The 20,450-nt window shown below is 41.7% G+C and overlaps 2 protein-coding genes across 2 annotated transcripts; both read left to right on the top strand.

The window, feature by feature from the left end:
* The first annotated feature begins 589 nt into the window (after positions 1-589).
* LOC132709164 (phospholipase A2 inhibitor and Ly6/PLAUR domain-containing protein-like) lies at positions 590-8,809 on the top strand. Its single transcript, XM_060682083.2, has 5 exons — positions 590-698; positions 2,243-2,368; positions 2,911-3,063; positions 4,216-4,362; positions 8,384-8,809. The coding sequence occupies exons 1-5, from the start codon at positions 641-643 to the stop codon at positions 8,548-8,550; spliced, it is 651 nt and encodes a 216-aa protein (XP_060538066.2). The 5' UTR covers positions 590-640; the 3' UTR covers positions 8,551-8,809.
* Positions 8,810-13,231: 4,422 nt separating this feature from the next.
* On the top strand, positions 13,232-19,802 carry LOC117677875 (phospholipase A2 inhibitor and Ly6/PLAUR domain-containing protein-like). The gene is made up of 5 exons (XM_034438422.3): positions 13,232-13,316; positions 15,897-16,022; positions 16,782-16,934; positions 18,319-18,465; positions 19,424-19,802. The coding sequence occupies exons 1-5, from the start codon at positions 13,259-13,261 to the stop codon at positions 19,600-19,602; spliced, it is 663 nt and encodes a 220-aa protein (XP_034294313.1). The 5' UTR covers positions 13,232-13,258; the 3' UTR covers positions 19,603-19,802.
* The last annotated feature ends 648 nt before the right edge of the window (positions 19,803-20,450 follow it).

Raw genomic sequence — 20,450 nt, 5'->3', positions numbered from 1 at the left:
AAGCTTCCTCTTGCTCTCCTTTCCGAAATAAAAAAATAAAAATAAAAGAGAAGGCAGATATTTCCTCTTCAGTCCAGTGGTGAAATCCAAATTTTTTTACTACCAGTTCTGTGCGCATGGCTTGGTGGGTGTGATGTGATTTGGTGGGCATGGCAGGGGAAGGATACCGTAAAATCTCCATTCCCACCCCACTCTGGGACCAGCCAGAAGTGGTATTTGCCAGTTCTCCGAACTACTCAAAATTTCCGCTACCAGTTCTCCGAACTGTTCAAATTTTCTGCGTCTGGTTTGCCAGAATCTGTCAGAACCTGCTGGATTTCACCCCTCCTTCAATCCCCTACTTATGATTGGAATCAATTCTTGCTTAACTTAAAGAATCCACCGAGTTACTGCATGATCCCAACAAACCTCAATCAACTTGTTTGTTCTCCATTGACGTTGCCGCTTTCCCCATTTCACTGGGCAAGTTCTTATTACTCTACTTTGTGTGGGATTTGGTGATCACTCATGTCTTCCATTCCACCCACCGGAGGGAATTGCTCCAAAACATCCTACAGGGGAGCCACGCTCCAATAACTATAAAATTCAGTGCATTCACTTGTTGGCTTCAGGACAACACTGGAGTCACTCTTCAGATACCATGGCTGCTGCTCTTGTTGTCTTCTTCTGCCTCATCTCCTTGGTATTATTGACAGGTGGTGAGTATTGCTATTCAACATTGAGATTCTAGAGAGTTGGTAAAGGGAGGTTTCTTACATGGATAAAGACACATAGATAGACAGACATCTTCATCTCTCTGTGTCAACTCACCAAGCATTCCTGATCTGCTTTCGAGTTGCCATAGGCAGGGGGATAGGGAATCGAGCCTCGCAGCTACAGCGAGGAACAAAGCACATTCCAGCCAGCAAATGTCAAGGCCATCTCCATGGAGACCCACAGTGGCCGGAGGGAGGGACTTCTACAACCCACAATATTGGTTTGTTGGGGAATGTGACAGATGACACACCTTGGAGGGAGGGGAAAACAGGGTCAGAGCTAAGGCACGAATTAAGTGAGGTCAGAGTTGGCTTCACTTGGTCTGCGCTGGCAGCTCTGTGCATGCGCACATCGGGAACAGGCACCAACTCTTCTTCTGCCCCACTGATATCCAACTCCGAAGGCAGCTGACAATTGTCAGACGGCCCTGGCCCCATCTCTGCCTCTGATGCAGAGCATTCATCAGAGCCTTTCCGCAGACCCCCGGACTGGCTCATGTTCCTCCCCAACCTCCTCACTGTCTGAGTCTGCCACCCGCTCTGCTGGCCGGCGGCGGGACACAGCACCAGCTCCTAATTCAATGTTTTCAACCAAAACACTAAAATGAATTTCATAGATTATAAACCTACCTAACCCTTCCTCATAGTCTCAGGATACTCTGTATTGGTTCTTAATATGCTGGCACCCATTCAGCGTGTTTAGAAGGCCGATCTCAATCAATAATAAAAAGAAGGGTTTGGGAGAGAATCTCATCTGAAGAACTGAACGAAAGATCATGTTTCCTATTTAAAAGCTGAGCTAATTTCTGATACCCTTATTTTTCAATCTCTAACCTTCTAAGATTCAAACGTTTGGTAGAAATGGCTTAGGAGACATACCTAGAAAAAAATGTTATGAATAGAACAGAACAGAATTCTTTATTGGCCAAGTGTGATTGGAACACAAGAAATTTGTCTTTGGTGCATAAACTCTCAGTGTACATAAAAGAAATGATTCGTTCATCATGATTCATAAGGTACAACATTTAATGATAGTCATAGGTTACAAATAAGCAATCAGGAAACAATATCAATATAAATCGTAAGGATACCAGCAACAAAGTTACAGTCATATAGTCATAAGTGGAAGGAGATGGGTGGTGGGAACGATGAGAAGATTAATAGTAGTGCAGACTTAGTGAATAGTTTGACAGTGTTGAGGGAATTATTTGTTTAGCAGAGTGATGGTGTTCGGGGAAAAACTGTTCTTGTGTCTACCGTGTTTCCTGAAAATAAGACCCTGTCTCATTTTTTTTTTTGAACCCTGAAATAAGCACTTAGTCTTATTGCCATGCACTCAAAAACCCAATTGGGCTTATTATCAGGGGATGTCTTATTTTGGGGGAAACAGGATAGTTAATTTGGCAATCAAAAAAGGGGTTTTAAATAACTTGCATAACTTGGTTGGCTCACTACATGTATAACCATTTTGCTTCTCTCCTCTGCAGTCACATCTCTAAAATGCCAGACCTGTTTGGCCACTAGAGGAGAATGTAGAAACGAGGACATGGCATTGACGGAGTGTGAACCAGACCAAACACATTGCCTTTCCTTGACTTACTTTATTTCTCTGAGTGAGTGAAATGTCTTTTCAGTTTGGCTGACAAGTCCATATTACCATCACTTGGTATCTCAAGCATCAAGGAATAGGTCAGTTTCCTTGAAGGTGGATTTCACCATTGACTTCAACGTATTCTGCCAATTTCAGTGGGTTATATTTACTAGAAATGTTCTGTTGGCAAAAAATATTGTTTTCTGTTGCTCTATCGTACATGGAAAACACAGGGAGAAAAGTGGTAAGAGAACGAAAGGGATGCAGTGTTCATTTAACTGTGCAGAATAGTTTCTAGAAGTTCACCTGTCAAAATTAACTCTTCCTCCTTCCCTGAAATAAATGGAGGAAACCATCTCCAATGGGGTAATTTTGTGCCTTGAAATGCCTGCTTCTGTGCTCTTTGTCCTATTAAGGAAAACCATATCATCTTCTCGACCAGTCAACATCTATTAATACAAGGGATCTCGAATAAAATATTTAATCGAGCATGGTGCTTTTTAAACATTGCCTTTATTTTGTTTTGGTTTTTCTAAATCCCAGCATTTCCTTTCTGTTTCACAGCCACTCCTTCACTCAGATACACGGCTAAGTCTTGTGCAAGGGCTGAGGAATGTACTGATGGCTTTTACAGTATCACCTCTGCACAGGGAAAATATTCTCAAGTAAACTTTTTCTGTTGCCAGTCAGACGGTTGCAATACCCTGCCTCTTCTGTGTAAGTAACTCAACTCAATGTTTCTTTGCATAGCCTTAAATTTGGCAGTACTGTGGGCAGGGAGTGAGAAAGCTGGGGGAGCAAATTTGACGAAATGAAAGTTAATGAAAGTTCATTAGTTGAGTGAGCCATTGTTGGGTCAACCACATTGTTGGGTCAATTTACGGCCACAATTGAACCCCAAATTTACATTGCTAAGTGAGAAATTTGTTACATGATCTTTGCCCCATTTTACGACTTCTCTTGCCACATTTGCTAAGTGAATCACTGCAGTTGTTGAATTAGTAACACGGCTGTTAAGTGAATCTGGCCTTCCCCATTGACTTTGCTCATCAAAAGGTCGCAAAAGGGGACCACACCACCCCAGGACACAGCAACTGTCATAAATGTGAGTCAGTTGCCAAGCATCCGAATGAAAATCATGTGACCATGAGGATGCCGCCGTGGTCATAAGGGGTGAAAAATGGTCATAAGTCACTTTTTTCAGGGCTGTTATAACTTCGAACGGTCACTAAATGAACCGTGGTAAGTTGAGGACTACATGTATAAGATAAAAAAGCAGCTATGTGTCAGTGGAGAACATGACAGTCAAGCAACCCAGGTTGAAATGGCTGCCTAGAGTTGCAGTCAACCATTGGAGGAGAAAGAAGAGCTTCAAACAGTGGTGAGTTGTTACTGGTTCGCCCCGGTTGGGGTGAACTGTTAGCAGCCACGGCGGGAGACTTCGCCCACCCACCCACTTCGCCATCATGCGCGTGTGTGAGCACACACGCACCCACAACCGGTAGCGACGATTTTTGAAACCCACCCGTGGCTTCAATTACTGAAGTTGCCAATCAGAGCTAGGATTGTCCTAAGGGGAAGTGAGCCCTACAGACTATTCTCTCAAAAGGGCTCATAAGGGGTCAAGAGGAGGGGGGGAAACCATCTATTCTGAAGGGGAGCTTCAGAACATGCCTCAGGGTGGATTTGTGATGGAGAAGATGGATTGAGGTGCCATCCTCATTCCTGGTCCAGCTCTACCTTCAGACTCTTGGATTACAAATCCTGTCCTGGCTGGGAATCCTGGAAGCCAGAATGCGAAAGGACTTGGGATTTAATATGGGACGGTGGCCATGAAAAAGTTTGCTAACCTTGCGTTGATTCCTACAGGGCCATTCCGTGATGAACTCAAACCCAATGGATTGGTATGTTTTGGATCGTACACAAGACACAGAGATTCCCACCAGCCAACTCAGCCAATTATCTGCCTTGGCCAAGAGACGCGTTGTGTCAACATGAATTTTACCTTGAATACATGTGAGTGCAATCTTTTTGTTTTGTTTTTTTTCCCCTAAATCAGAGAAACGATAGAAAGAGAAGAAGAAAATCCAGGTAACCAAAAATAAATAATTAAAATCCGAAACGTTTTTTTTTTAAATTTGATTTATATGCCGCCCTTCTCCGGAGACTCAGGGTGGCTTACAATGTGCTAAGCAATAGCCTTCATACTTTTGTATATTTATACAAAGTCAGCTTATTGCCCCCACAAACTGGGTCCTCATTTTACCTACCTTAGAAAGGATGGAAGGCTGAGTCAACCTTGAGCCTGGTGAGATTTGAATTTGCAGTAATTGCAGGCAGTAGATGTTAATCCCAATGCTTTTAGTCTGCTGAGGTAAAGTTGGGGGAGGAGATTAAAAATTTGGGAGAGGGAGAGGCAGACTGACTGCAGGATGGCTCAAAAACATCGAAAGAGCATCGGGACTTCCGGCTTGCTTCTCGTCGCTGTCAGACGGTCCCTCGGGACCGCCAGCCCCTTCGCCTGTAAAGAGCCGCCTTTACAACGGAAAGGCGGCTCGAAAAACTCCATTTCCAGGAGGAAATGTGAGATAGAGCAGGTAAGTGTAGGTAGAGCTTTCCGCGAAGCCCCCAGAGGTTTTTTTTTTACTCTTGGGGGCGAGCGGATGAAGCTCCCTATATCACTCGCTGTTCGCTCTGGGCGTTGGGAGACCTCTGCTTTTTTGCAGAGCAAGGCGACGAAAACAAGCTTTTCAAGAAAACTAACAGACTAAGTAAAGAGGATGAGATCTGGACCTGGACCTGTGACCCTAAATCGCCAGCATTTATATTTATATTGCAAAGGATATTGAACAAAGTAAAAAAGAACTTTTAAAATGGCGACTGCCGAAGCTTGAGCAGGGAAGCTGAAAAGAGAAAGTCCTTCCGTTTCTTATTAAGCTACAAAGTAGCGGAATAAATACTCTTGGTTACAATTGAAGAAAAAGCTCCACTTTTGTGTTTTCTTTTTCCTAGAGATTTGATATTGATCTTGTTTGGAAAGAAACTTTTTTCTCTTTCTTTGTTTTTCTTTTCTTTTTTAAAAGAGTTTGTCTGTGTGGAATATGGCGTTCAGACTTACAAAGCCAGACAAACAAGCAGCGGGGGGGGGGATTCCCCCATCCATAAACTACAAGAACAAGTTCTAAACCTACAGACTCAGAAAACTGATTTTAATATAATTGAATTTCTCTTGGAGGAGATAGTAAGAAGGGATGAGATTGCGAATCAGAACTTTGAAAAATTTAAGCAGGAAATTAAAGAAATGGTGCAATTAAAGTTTGATATTTTGCAACGAAAGATTGCAAAAGTGACTAATGGTTTTACAGAAATTGCTATGAAGTTGGGTACAAATATTGACTTATTAGAGTCTAAAATGGAGGAAATTGAGGATAATTTGGACAATAAAATACAAAGAACTGAAAATGATTTGAAAAACACTCAAGATAATAGCTTAGAAGAAAAACTTAAAATGGAAGCTGATCATAAGGCTTGTAATGCAGAAAATATAAAACAACGATTTGAAAAAGAAGTTTTAATGATGCAATATAATCTCACAGAATATGCGATTAGACTTAGAGGATTACAGGAAAACAACAGAGATGACTTAAGGAAAATATCTTCTGAAATTCTGGCTGGGATCTTAAAGGTTCATCCTGAGGAAGTATTTTGTAGGATTGACAGAGTTTATAGAATAAACTCCTGGATTGCAAAGCAAAGGCAATTGCCAAGAGATGTGGTGATTTATTTTACAGACAAAGAAATAAGAAATAATATTGTGCAAAAATCCTTTAATTCTACTCTGCATTTGTTTGGAAGAAAGATTTGGATATACAAAGAGATACCACCTAAGATGTTATTGGAAAGAAAGAAATTTGGTTTTCTGGTGACCAAGCTTAAAAAACAAAATATTCTATTTAGGTGGGATACTCCAGTTGGTATAATATTGAGATATCAAGGAGTAAGATATCAATTAAATTCTGTTGAAAAAGCGGAAGAATTTTATCAAAAATTTTTGAAAATGAGTTCAACATTTTTATGCACAACACAAGATAAGCAGAAGGAGTTGGAAATAAAGGAAAAATATCGAGCCACAGAGGCTTCCGTAGATGAATCGCCTTTGGATTCTTTAGATTCCTCAGCTGGATTATCTATAAATAAAAGAGATGTGGCGTTGGATTCTAATGTGATGATTCACCAAGTCACAGACAAGCATGGAAATCAATTAGTTGACACACAACTTATAGAAAAGAAATATGAGTTACAAAAGCAAAACCAACAAGATCAAGCTATAAATCAGAATGAAAACCGATCAGTCGATATACAACTCGTAGAAAGGAGATTAGGATGGAGATCAAACCCACAACAAGTAAAGAAAAAAAGAAATAGATCTTGCAAAAACAAAAATTTCTAAATTAGGCAACAGTGAAGCCAGTTATTTAAAAGATGACTGAATATATGAAAAGATAGTTGAGGCGAAGTATTGGTTAATATTATCCTGAGGAGAGTGACAGACTTCTGCAATGCTGTAATTTTGGGATGTGAAAAGGGCCTTAAATTGTTGGATTGGAATTATCCATTTTGGATTTTTTTTTTTTTTGATAAATACATCATGCTTATCCTGAGAGAGCTATGCTGGGGTATGCAGAAGACCTGGTTGTTACCCCATTATGATGGTGGGAATTAATAGTCTTGAAGAAATCCACTAATACAGATATTATATGGAATATAATTATAATGTCACTCGGGTGGTTGTTTTACTTTTTTATATACATGAAGATATTTATTATTGATGGGGGCAGACGATAACTGAGGATTTTGAACATTCTGTTGCAATCAGGATGCTATGTTACCCCAATACGGGCGATGGAGTTAACAATCCAGTAGAAAGACATCAAAGAAGACATTATATTATATGGATTATAAATTTAAAGTTATTGATTTTATCTATATAAGGGAATATTTTTTTTTATAGTAGGGTGGGCAGAAGAATAAAGATATTAAGAATTGTTATGTATGGTAATTTTGTAGGAAAGTGGGTGGAGACAGGTTAGTTTATTGATTGTTTAGTTTAAGAAAAGGGATGTTTAAGAGATTTATGAGAGTGGAGGAAATGGATAGAGCTGAATAAATGTTAAATTAGGATTTATTATATAGCTTTTTAGGGGAAGGCTGCTTTGAAATGTTATATTAATATAAGTTAAAGATTAAATGTTAAAATAGGATTTATTATATAGTTTTAAAGTGGAAGGTTGTTTTGAAATGTTATATTAATATATAGATATATGTATGGGGGAGGAGAAAAAGGGCAGATTATTGCTAAATTGGGAGTTATAATAATGTTATTATGCTAAACCAGAAGTTATTATACAATGTTACAGTAGAATCTTATTTTGAAATGTATGGTAAAAAGGGGATGTAATAATATTATCAGAAAGAAAGGGTCAGTACTTGAGGGATGGAGTAAGGGGATGGTAAAATATTTTATAATCTGTTATGAATTTGGATTTTATTTTGAAGAAGTCACAGGGGGATGGGAGGTGAGGGGGGGCTAGGGAGGAGGGGGGAGAAAAAAAGGGGGGAAAATTTAAGAAAAAAAAATAACAAACCCTATTATTTCTTTCATTGGTAGGCAAGAGAATGACATACAACTTCCCATTCATCTATACTGGATATTATCCTATATCCATAACATTGAACTTGGCATGCCACAAAAAAAAAAAAAAATTCAAAGAAAGAGCATCCATTGCCGAGCTGCTGAAGTTAAAGGTGTAATTACAGTGACGGGGATCAAAGAATTTAACACCCAGTTCTCTGCCCTAATGACCGGCTGGGTGGGCGTGGCCATGGTGGGTGTGGCCAGGGGGTGTGACAGGCAGCATGTACAAAGGATTTTCCCAAAGAGTGGCTACGCTCAGGAGTTTGTCAAGATCTTTGTTTTCTAATATCCTTGCAATAACGTCTCAAGAGATTCTTATTCTTCCTTTTTTTTCCTCCACAGTTGGAGCTATCCAAGAGGAGGGTTGGATCCAAGGATGCGCAACCCCAAACTTATGTACCTATCCTGACGGAGAGATGCGAATGGCCAATGGCCTTGTAGTATTCAGCACCACGAAGGAGTGTAACACTGTGCCATTATCACTTGACAACAGTTTTCTTTCCATGTAGTCAGATTATAGCCTTCTTCCTTTGTCTTTCAGGATGTATAAAAGTGAGAAGGAGGTTGGATCTTCGGTAGTAAGAGTAACAGAGGTTTGGGGTTAAGCATTCTTGAGAGCTTGGTAGTAATTTAAAATATGGAGGAGCAGTCCTGAGAGGGTTGAAATGCTGTGTTTGGGGCTCCTAGCAGCTGAGGGGAAGGTGGTTTTTCTCTAAACATTCCATTTTCACTAAATCATAATGACAATAAATTGTGGTGTTGAAAGCATTTGTGTCTGTGTATTTTCTTAAGGAGTGTTTGGACACCCGGGAGAAGACAGCTTTGATAAAGTGGTCATTCCCTCCTCTATGTCACCCATTCTTGACTCGGTTCAGATTAACAGATTAACAGAGTTGGAAGGGACCTTATAGGTCAGTGATGGCTAACTTTTTTGCCATCACGTGCCAAAAATGGGGGGAGCACAGGGGGGTCACGCACGTGCGTGCCCACACCCATAATTCTATCCACCCCACAAAATGGAGGGAGCGGGGGGGGGTCGTGCATGTGCGTGCTCACTCCCATAATTCTATACGCACACACACACACACCCGGACCCTCCCGCTTTTGGCACTCGATGGCACAGTGGGCCACAGTTCAAAATACTAAAAATATTCAAAATATTCAAAAACAAAACTCCATGACTTTTTAATGATTGTTTGACCATCAATCCCAACAGAAAATCCTCTGGTCTCAGTTGTGTATTAATCTTTAAAATCCTGTGAATCAGCATATTTGAATTTAATAGTTTCAAGCTTTTTTCCATGTCCACCAAGCATTAAATACTTTGTTTTCCACGTAAGGAATGCCAGTAATGTTTTTTTTTCTACTCATGACCCATAGTAAAAAGACTTGTCTGAACAATCCAGATGTGTGGTCTCTTTCCTTCTCTACTTTTGTTGGCCAAAGAGATGCTGGGGGGAGACGTGTTTTGAGGATTGTAAGAAAAGGCCATTGCTAAAGGGGAGGGTCTCACCAGAGACTATGCATCAAAGTATCTCTGGGATCAAAGAAGAATATGTTTCTTCCCTGAATCAAGAAAAAGACAAAAATAGAAAAGCATGACAACGCCTCAGTGATGAGACTGGCAGTGATATGACCAGAGGCAGGGATTTGGTGAGCTCCTTTTGGTTGCTTAAGAGTTTTTGGTGACATTTTCTCTCAACTGGACACTGCTCACTATGTCCATTTTGATTTGGGTATAAGAGAGTCTAGACACTTGCGAGAAATTCCTTCCTTCCTTCCTTCCTTCCTCCCTCCCTCCCTCCATCCATCCTTCCATCCCTTCATCTTCCAGATATTATAGTTCTATAGTAGAATGGCATAGCTCTCTCTCTCTCTCTTTCTTTCTCTCTCTCTCATTCTCTCTCTTTCTCTCTCAATCTCTCTCATTCATTCTCTCTCACTCATTCTCTCTCTTTCTCTCTCAATCTCTCTCATTCATTCTCTCTCTCTCATTCTCTCTCTTTCTCTCTCAATCTCTCTCATTCATTCTCTCTCACTCATTCTCTGGGTGTAGCGATACATCATAAGGCAAAATCTTTTCAACCAAGATACCTCAAATGGGCTAACTTACAGAATGTTGGGGGCCATGACCCCCCCCCCACAGGAATTTATTTTGGGAAAATTTGAATAGTTGTGGCTGCTGAAGCACTGCCAGGCTGCTTCTGCGACACTACTACTGCTGCTGATTCAGTGTGGCTGCCACGTTGATGTGGTGACATGATCACCATTTTCAATGTTCTTCAAACCTTCTGGCCACTTGCACAATTTTTCACTACCTCGCTCATCCAGCAGCACCCACTGCTGGATGAGTGAGGTAGGAAAGGAAAGGAGGAAACAAAACAAAAGGAAAGGAAAGGAGGAAACAAAAGGAAAGGAAAGGAAAGGAAAGGAAAGGAAAGGAAAGGAAAGGAAAGGAAAGGAAAGGAAAGGAAAGGAAAGGAAAGGAAAGGAGGAAACAAAACAAAAGGAAAGGAAAGGAGGAAACGAAACAAAAGGAAAGGGAGATGAAGGAAAGGAAAGGAAAGGAAAGGAAAGGAAAGGAAAGGAAAGGAAAGGAAAGGAAAGGAGGAAACAAAACAAAAGGAAAGGAAAGGAGGAAACGAAACAAAAGGAAAGGGAGATGAAGGAAAGGAAAGGAAAGGAAAGGAAAGGAAAGGAAAGGAAAGGAAAGGAAAGGAAAGGAAATGAGGAAACGAAACAAAAGGAAAGGGAGATGAAGGAAAGGAAAGGAAAGGAAAGGAAAGGAAAGGAAAGGAAAGGAAAGGAAAGGAAAGGAAAGGAAAGGAAAGGAGGAAACAAAACAAAAGGAAAGGGAGATGAAGGAAAGGAAAGGGAAGGGAAGGGAAGGGAAGGGAAGGGAAGGGAAGGGAAGGGAAGGGAAGGGAAGGGAAGGGAAGGGAAGGAAAGGGAAGGAAAGGAAAGGAAAGGGAGATGAAGGAAAGGAAAGGAAAGGAAAGGAAAGGAAAGGAAAGGAAAGGAAAGGGAAGGGAAGGGAAGGGAAGGGAAGGGAAGGGAAGGGAAGGGAAGTAAAGGAAAGGGAGATGAAGGAAAGGAAGGGAAGGGAAGGGAAGGGAAGGGAAGGGAAGGGAAGGGAAGGGAAAGGAAAGGAAAGGAAAGGAAAGGAAAGGAAAGGAAAGGAAAGGAAAGGAAAGGAAAGGAAAGGAAAGGAAAGGAAAAATAGGGAGGAGGGAAAAAAAGGAACGAAGATTTCCACTGCCCACTGTCACCTTCCCATAAGGAAATTCAGTGGGGAAGCCAACAGGAAATTGGAACAGCTGCCTCTGATTTTGTGCCTGCCAGTGGTTATTCTGTTTCTCTCTTAGGTAAGGGAATATCTCTGACCCTGTGATTAAATGAGTCATATTTTATCTAGTCTATCTATCTGGCTGAGATCACAGGGCGTATGAGGGGAGCAGGAGAAATCAGACGGAATATTTGTTCATCGCTGCACAGGCACCATCATGGCAGGCGATGGCTTGGTTTGGTATCTTCTACTAGGACTTCCAGGACTATCAAAGGTTTCCTCACAAGTCTTGCTCAGCCACCTCTTGCCCAGCCCTCCTTCACCTACTAATTCTGAGAAGATTGGAAACCTTTAATCTCAATCCTTTTGCTTGCAATTAAAGTAAGATCAGCTGCTACATGGGTGGCTCTGTATAAATCAAATAAATAAATGTCTGCAACTAGTTGCTACTAGTTACCGAAAAGGGGAAAGGTGGAGTGAAAAAAAAAAACATCTGAAAGTGCCTCATTCTAAGCACAAACTTTAAACTGTCAAATATTATGAACTTTGAAATATTCTTGGATGACAATTTGTGGTGCTGCTTCCAGGGGGGAAGGGAATCCGGTTCATGAAGACCATTGTTAGAGAGGTTTCCCAGAAATTCTCCAGAAAGTCTATAAGTTCTTTCTTATGTTAATCTTGGACTTTTTTTTGAGGAGCCTGGAGATTCACCACATAGTGAAAGCATGCTTAACAATGAACAAAATGGAGAATTCTATGTATATTGCTAGGCATGAGAAGGGATGTTCATACAGAGCCTTGATAAAGCAGGATATTTAAGATGTCGTCTTGTAATAATTAGGTTTGGCAGGGTTCAGGCAATCCTCAAGGATTGCTGGGGTTCGGCGAACCTCCAAATGCCACCCCTGCCTGGCCACGTCCACCCCGCCCCTCCCAGGAGTTTCCACGTGCCCCTTTCATAATTCCAGGTACCTTATTTTTCGGAGTATAAGAGACATCTTTCCCCCCCTAAAAGGGGGTGGAAATTTAGGTACGTCTTATACACCGAATGTAGCCCCGCCCGCCCACTGGCCCCCACCCATTGGCCTCTGCCTCACAGCAGTTACCTCCTTGCAAGCAAACAGCAAGAAAAAAACAGCTCCTTTCAGCTTCAGCACAGCCTAATTAGCACAAGTTGATTGGATCAGCCTCCCGACTCTCAGCCGATTTGCTCTCAGCTGTTTTGCGCAGGGCTCTGCTGCTTGCTGCAAGGAGGTAAATTGCTGGAGCAGATTTTTTTTTTTTCTCCTTGTGCTAATCAAGCTATGCTGAAAACGAAAATGAAAGTAAAGCAGGCTGTTTGGTGTTTGCTGCAACGAGGCAAAATTGCTCAGAGACAGAGGCAGAGGCAGAGGGAGATTTATTTTTCTTCTTTTCCTCACCAAAAAAGGTAGGGGTGTCTTATACTCTGGTGTGTCTTATACTCCGAAAAATACGGTAAGTGCAGGGGCCATGCAGAGGGTCTGGGAGGGTAAAAAACGGGCCTACCAGAGGTTCCAGAAGTCCGGAAACGGGCCTGTTTGACCTTGAGGTCAAAATCAACCCTGATGCGACCCTCAATGAAATCGAGTTTGACACCCCTGCTCTATAGTAACCCAGTTACAATCAGAATAAATTGTTGCTTAACTTAGAAAACACACTGAGTTATGGATAATCCCAACAAGCCTCAACCAACTTGTTGGTTCTCCATTGACGTTGCCCTTTTTCCCATTTTTTATTGTGCAAATTGATATTTCTCTACGTGGGATTCAGTGATCACTCATATCTTCCATGCCACCCACTAGAAGAAATTGCTCCAAAACACCCCACAGGAGACCCACCCAAATCACTATAAAGCCCAGTGCATTTGATAGTTGGTTTCAGGAAGGCAGTAGACTTGCTCTCCACACACAATGGCTCCCGGCCTTTTTGTCTTCTTCGGTCTCATCTCTTCAGTCTTACTGACAGGTGGTGAGTATTGCTATTCAACATGAGATGCTAGAGAGGTTGTGGAGAGAAGCTTCTTACGTGGGGAAAGGCACATACCTGGACAGGTGGATCATTGCTAACATACCTCCAAAAATCTTTGGCTATTTCTTTCTCTCTCTTTTTTTTTTAAAAAAAAAAAAACAAATTCTGGGATGAGTTGTGAGAAAAACTGCTCACTTACACTAGAAATCAAAGCATTTATTTATTTATTTATTTATTTATTTGTTTGTTTATTTATTTATTTATTAGATTTTTATACCGCCCCCTCTCCCGAAGGACTCGGGGCGGTGAACAGCCAAAATTAAAAAAACATACAATATAAACATTAAAATACGTTTAAAACAGAATTAAATCCAAAATGGCTCCCCAATTTAAAACGCTTTACCCATGACCCTATAAATAAGACGAATTTAAAATTTAAAATTTCCACATTTAAAAAGGGGGAAGATTTAGGCCAGGCCAGCTTGATAAAATAGAAAAGTCATTTGGAGATAGATGTGAGATTCTTAGGGGACAGGAGGGTAAAATGTATAAAGAACAGTTGCTGGAATTGGATATGTCTAATTCTAATGAAAAGAAAGGCTACAGGTGACATGATAGCAGCAGGGGTGGGCTGCTGGGGGTTTGCAGAGGTTTGGGAGAACCTCTAGCTAAGATTCTGTGCAGTTCAGAGAACCCCCAAATCTCACTCCTGGGTGGCCTTGCCCCGCCCCTCCCAGAAGTCCCCACGCGGCCCGTTTTGGATGTAGATAAGTGCAGGGCATGCGCGGAGTCTTGGGGAGGATGAAAAATGGGCCTACCAGAAGTTCAGGAAGTTTGGGAAGTTTGGGCCCGTTTCTGGCCTCCAGAGAGCCTCCGGAGCCTGGGGAGGCTGTTTTCACCCTCCCAGAGGCTCAAGGAAAGCCTCCGGAGCCCGGGGAGGGCAAAAATGCTGCCCCCCCCTCCCGCTGTGGTGCAGGTCTGAACCGGGAGCATTTCGCCCTTGGACTAGGCCACACCTATTGCAGTTGTAAGTCAAAACATCTACTGCAGTTGTAAGTCAAGGACTACCTGTAATCATTTGGTTAATTACATTACATACAAAAAGACAAAAGGTTTAATTCAATTATACTGCTTTTCTTCCTCTGGAATATTTTGAACTGAGAACATACTGTACCAACCTCCTGGCTATAATTTCACACTTGTAATATCCTTCCTGCTATAAGCCTCAATGTTTACATTGCAATCTCTTTTTACATGGATGGAATCTCTTCCATTCCTCCTCCCTAGAAAGACAATGCTTGTGTCAGACCTGCCCTATTCAGGTCCCTTAGAAAGAAAGACCCTCGACTCCATTTGGTTGAAGTACGCTGTTTCCCCCAAAATAAGACATCCCTTGATAATAAGCCCAATTGGGCTTTTGAGTGCATGCACTAAAATAAGCCTCCCCCCCCCCCGAAAATAAGCCCTCCCCGAAAATATTTAAACGCAGAGCTGGAAATCAGGTAAGACGGCAAGAGGAGCCCCATCTTGCTCCACGCACCCCAAAATAATAAGACCTCCACGAAAAAAAGGCCAAGCGCTTATTTTGGGGTTCAAAAAAATATAAGACAGGGTCTTATTTTTGGGGAAACATGGTAATAGGTTCTTTTACTAAAGGCTGCTGGCTGCAGTAAAGTCAGGCAAGTACTAAATTTCCCATGTGGAAAGGTTATAGATTGTTCCCCTCATCCCAGCCCTCTCCCCCCATGACCAGTTCATCTTCAGTCAATGAAGAGGCCTTTAGGTGTTTTGAGAATGCTGAGATGTTTGAAGTAGTCAGCATTCCAATCTTCCAGGGCGCATGGCCTTGAGAGCTGGCACAAACTGGTTTCATGCCCTTCTGGTCTTCGCCAAACTGTCAATCCCCTTTCCAAATTCCCATCACAACCCCACACATGCTTATTGCCCATTTGTCCTCCCTCCCCTCTAGCCTTTGGGGTGCCAAGCTGAAGATGGTAGTCCTGACAGATTGGGTTTATGTTAACTGTCCTTGGTCCAGGGTCACAACATGAATAGAACTTTACTAGAACATTATACAAGTCTTTTGCTGCTTTTAATGTGTCTAAATATTTATGCCTCTCAATAGATACATATTCTTGAACATGGTTTCACATGTGACAGACATCCAATTATGCCACCAAAGATGGAGGGAGGATGTGGGGGTACAGAAATGTGGAGGTGACTGCTGGTGACTGCTGTTTTGTGACCAGAGTCAGAGAGAGTCTTCCAAAACATATTTACCTTTAAATTAGACTTTCCCAGCCCAAGCCATTGCACTGGGGAGGATTTCAAGGGCCATAATTCTCAAGAAATACACCCTCAAGGTTGGGAAAAACCCTAGGAGGCTCTCTTGATAATGTCTGACAATTTCTAACACGTTATTCCCTTGTTAAATTTGAATGAGGTTAACCAAATGGAACGAGGTTACAGAAAAAATATGATATTAATCTTGAACATCAATAAAGGGGGGTTTAATTAATGAGTACATAATTTGGTTGGCTCTCTGTAGATCTGTAATCCTTTTACTTCTGTCCTCTGCAGTAACATCTCTAAAATGCTATACCTGTTTTATCACCCATGGACAATGTAGAAATGAAGACATGACATTGGTGGAGTGCAAAGCAGATGAAACATATTGCATTTCCTTTACTCTCCGTACCACTTTCAGTGAGTGAAGCATCTTTTCAATTTAGGTGTCAGAGAACATTATCATCTCAAGGGAAAATTCGATTTTCTCGAAGGTGGATGATATACCATTGGCTGTAACTAATCTCAATGTAATCTGGCATTTTCAGTGGAGTGTGTTTATTAGGAATATTATGTAGAGAAATGTTCTTTTCTCTTGCGCTGTCATGTACATGGAAAATACTGAGGGGAGAAAAGAAAGGGATCAAATGTTCCTTCTAACTGTAGAGAAGAGTTTTCCAGAAGTTCACCAATCAAAGTAAATTGTTTCTTCATATCTGTGATAAATGGAGGAAATCAAGTTGAAGCCTCTCATTTTTGGCTTCCTGAAACACCGCCCCAAATGTCCCATTTTCGCCAAAAACAGGCCTGTTTTTCACAAAAACAGGGCCTGCAGAGTGCTCCTGGGGGCTGGGGAGGGCAAAAAAGCAACATGTGGGGGGTTTGGGAGGCCAAAAACGGGACGCGCAGGGGGCTTGGGAGGCCTGCAGAGTGGTCCTGGGGGCTGGGGAGGGCAAAACCTTTTTTTTATTATTGTTTTCCAAAATCTTGTTTAATTTTGGTGCACTTATACTCCGGTGCATCCTATATCCAAAAAATACAGTAATCTTTCCAACAGCTAACAACCATTAATACCAGGGATCTCCAATTAAATAGTTAAATAAACAGACTGCTTTGTAAATATATATATACATATATATATTCATTTTTCTTACATCCCAACATTTCATCTCTTCACAGGCATTCCTTCAGTCGGTTACACTACTAAGACTTGTGCAAAGCCCGAGGAAGCCAATGATGGTTATTACAGTATCACTTCTGTTGGGGCAAAATACTTTGAAGCCCTTCTTTACAGTTGCCAGTTAGATGGTTGCAATAGCCTGCCTTCCAGTTGTAAGTAATTCAACTCAATGTTTCCTTGCAGAAGGGCTGAGAAGGTTAAACTTTACAGTATTGTGGGCAGGGAGTGAGAAAGTAAGGGGGAGCAGATTTCACTCAGCCTGAGCAGAATGCAAGAGGACTTCTGCATATACACACACATGAAACTTGCCTCCAGAAGTTGTGAATGCTCCAACACTGGAAGTTTTAAAGAAGAGATTGGATAATGATTTGTTTGAAAGGGCATATGGTTTCCTGCCTAAGCAGGAGTTGGACTAGAAGAGAAGAGCTCCAAGATCCCTTCCAATTATGTTATTTTATTCTATTCTACACACACACACATACCGTGGAGATATAAAATTTGAATGGAGCAACAAACCTCAAGGAGGGAAGGGGTGAGGAAAGTTCATTAGTTGAGCAAGCCATTGCTGGGTCAAATATAAGGTAATAAAAATAGGAGCTTTCTATAATTGTAGAATGGACGTGGTGGCTCAGTGGCTAAGACGCTGAGCTTGTCGATCGAAAGGTCGGCAGTTCAGCAGTTCGAATCCCTAGAACCGCATAACAGGGAGAGCTCCCGTTCCTTGTCCCAGCTTCTGCCAACCTAGCAGTTTGAAAGCATATAAAAAATGCATTTAATAATTACTCTTTATTAAACTATATAAGCTCAATGACATATATTCTGTTGATGACAAAAGCGTAAATGTAAAATGTTAGGTGGGTTTGTAGGTGGTGGGTTTTTTGTTTGTCTTTGTATTGTATTGTCTTTATATCTGTGTTTATATTTTAATAATAAAAAAAATTAAAAAAAAAAAAAGAAAGCATATAAAAAATGCAAGTAGAAAAATAGGGACCACCTTTGGTGGGAAGGTAACAGTGTTCCGTGCGCCTTTGACGTTTAGTCATGCCAGCCACATGACCACGGAAACGTCTTCGGACAGCGCTGGCTCTTCAACTTTGAAACGGAGATGAGCACCGCCCCCTAGAGTCAGGAATGACTAGCACATATGTGCGAGGGGAACCTTTACCTTTACCTATAATTGGAGAACATGGCGGTCCAACAACCCAGGATGAAATAGATGAAATAAGGCTTAATATAGGTCCAGAGTTAAAACAACCATTTTGAAGGGGAACTTCAGAACATGCATCAGAGTACATTTGTAATGGATAGGAGTGGAGCAGATGGGATGATGTGTCATCTGTTCCTTGACTGAAGAAGTTGGGAGGTGACCTGCTTGTTTGCTGGGATAAGCAGGAAGTCCAACTCTGCCTTTAGACTCTTGCAGGATAAATCCTGTCCTGGCTGGGAATTCTGGAAGCCAAGACACAAAAGATCTTGAGATTTAATATGGGATGGTGTCCATGAAAATGTTTGCTCATTTGGGGTTGGTTTCTGCAGTGCCGTATCATGAGGAACTTAAACCCAATCGATTGATATGCCCAGGATCGTATGCAAGAGATGAATATTCTCCGCAACCACCTCAGCCAGTTCTCTGTCTTGGCAGAGAGAATTGGTGTGGAAATATTGATTTTGGCATGTATACATGTGAGTAGAAGATCTTTCTTCCCTTATCTTTCTTGCTGTTTTTTTTTTTAAATTAAAGAAACACGTAGGAAAGAGAAAAATGCAATTGAAGTCCTGTGGTTAGAATCATGTTCTGGCCTTCATCTTGACTGTTTTGGTCCGCACAACTGACACTCCTGAACCAGTGGTGGGATTCAAATTTTTTCATTACCGGTTCTGTGGGCGTGGCTTGGTGGGCATGGCATGGCTTGGTGGGCGTGGCTTGGTGGGCGTGGCAGGGGAAGGATACTGTAAAATCTCCCTTCCCTCCCCACTCCAGGGAAAGGTTACTGTAAAATCTCCATTCCCTCTCCACTCCAGGTGAAGGTTACTGTAAAATCTCCATTCCCTCTCCACTCCAGGTGAAGGTTACTGCAAAATCCCCATTCCCTACCAATCAGCTGAGACTCGGGAGGCAGAGAATAGATGGGGGTGGGGCCAGTCAGAGGTGGTATTTACTGGTTCTCCGAACTACTCAAAAGTTCCGCTTTGAAGAGTCTCTGATGATCCCAGCTGAGTTTCCTGATCAGCAAAGAGGTATTTTTAAAAAAGCCTCTCTGACATCCCAGCTGAGTTTCCTGATTGGCAGAGGCTTTTCAAAGCATTAGAAAAAATGCTTTGAAAAGTTTTTTTTAAAAAAAAGTTGGCCACGCCCACCCAGTCACATTACTCCCCCCCCCACTAAGCCACGCCCACAGAACCGGTAGTAACAAATTTTACATTTCACCCCAGCCTTGTATGATTTTGAGTTCTTAGCCTGGTCTCCTTGAAGGACTGACAAGAAGACCGTGGCTTCATGACTATTTTGTATACCTACTTTGAGGGAGGTGGATAGCTCCCTTCTGGCTACTTTGGGGGGGTTAAGAAGAAAAAATATCATTGTTTGGAATGTCTCATAACCAAACCTCATGTATCTTTATTCTTTCTTTTTCTTCCACAGTTGGAGCTATTCATGATGAGATATTTGCCCAAGGATGTGTAACAAAGAATGTATGTTCCTACCCTCTAGGAGAGACACAAATGGGCAACGGCATTGTAAAGTTCAATGTCACCTCAAATAATTGTAGCATTGCTTTACAATTACCTGATGTTTTTTACCATATAGTATTTGAAAATTGAAAATCTTCCCTTAGCAATTGAAAATTGTAAAAGTGGAAAGGAGATTGGCGCTTTAGTGGTAAGAATTACAGTGGTTTGGGGCTAAGCATTCTTGGGAATTTGGCAGTAATTTAGAATATGGAGGTGCAAGCCAGCTGAGGGGAATGTGGTTTTTCTCTAAACGATCCATTTTCTCTCAATCATAATGCAAATAAATTTGGGTGACAAAAGTATTTGTGTCTGTGTATTCTCTTAAGGGAAGTTTGAACACACACAAGAAGACAGCTTGGATAAACTACCATTCCCTCCTCCATTGTCATCCATTCTGGATCCATTCACAAATAGAGCCATGATGGTGAACCTGTGGCATGTGTGCCAGAGGTGGCACACAGAGCCCTCTCTGTAGGCACACGTGCTGCCGTCAGCTGCTCTTATTTATTTATTTATTTATTTATTTATTTATTTATTTGTTTAAATTTCTATACCGCCCTTCTCCAATATAGGATTCAGGGCGGTGAACAGCCAAAGTAAAAACAAGACATACAAAATCTAAAAACTGTTTAAAATAATTAAATATTTTGGCCGTAATTAAAAATCCCAATTTAAAATCAATTTAAAATTTAACTCAAGCCAGCCCAGCTAGCTGAAATAAATGGGTTTTCAGGGACCGACGAAAAATCCGGAGGTCTGTTATTGTACGTATCTCTGGGGGGAGGTTGTTCCAGAGGGTGGGCGCCGCCACAGAGAAGGCTCTCCCCCTGGGGGTCGCCAGCCGACATTGTCTGGCGGACGGCACCCTGAGAAGGCCCACTCTGTGTGAGCGTACTGGCCGGTGGGAGGCTATTGGTGGCAGAAGGCGGTCTCGTAAA

Source organism: Pantherophis guttatus, chromosome 10 (assembly GCF_059756535.1).
Source record: "Pantherophis guttatus breed Tessera chromosome 10, ASM5975653v1, whole genome shotgun sequence".
Taxonomy (NCBI): Eukaryota; Metazoa; Chordata; class Lepidosauria; order Squamata; family Colubridae; genus Pantherophis; species Pantherophis guttatus.
This window is presented reverse-complemented; position numbering and strand designations above follow the sequence as displayed.

Coding starts and splice junctions, on each gene's coding strand:
- LOC132709164 (XM_060682083.2), top strand. CDS start 641: ATGGCTGCTGCTCTTGTTGTCTTCTTCTGCCTCATCTCCTTGGTATTA. Junction 3,064..4,215: donor CAATACCCTGCCTCTTCTGT/GTAAGTAACTCA, acceptor TGATTCCTACAG/GGCCATTCCGTGATGAACTC. Junction 4,363..8,383: donor GAATTTTACCTTGAATACAT/GTGAGTGCAATC, acceptor TTTCCTCCACAG/TTGGAGCTATCCAAGAGGAG.
- LOC117677875 (XM_034438422.3), top strand. CDS start 13,259: ATGGCTCCCGGCCTTTTTGTCTTCTTCGGTCTCATCTCTTCAGTCTTA. Junction 13,317..15,896: donor TTCAGTCTTACTGACAGGTG/GTGAGTATTGCT, acceptor TGTCCTCTGCAG/TAACATCTCTAAAATGCTAT. Junction 16,935..18,318: donor CAATAGCCTGCCTTCCAGTT/GTAAGTAATTCA, acceptor TGGTTTCTGCAG/TGCCGTATCATGAGGAACTT.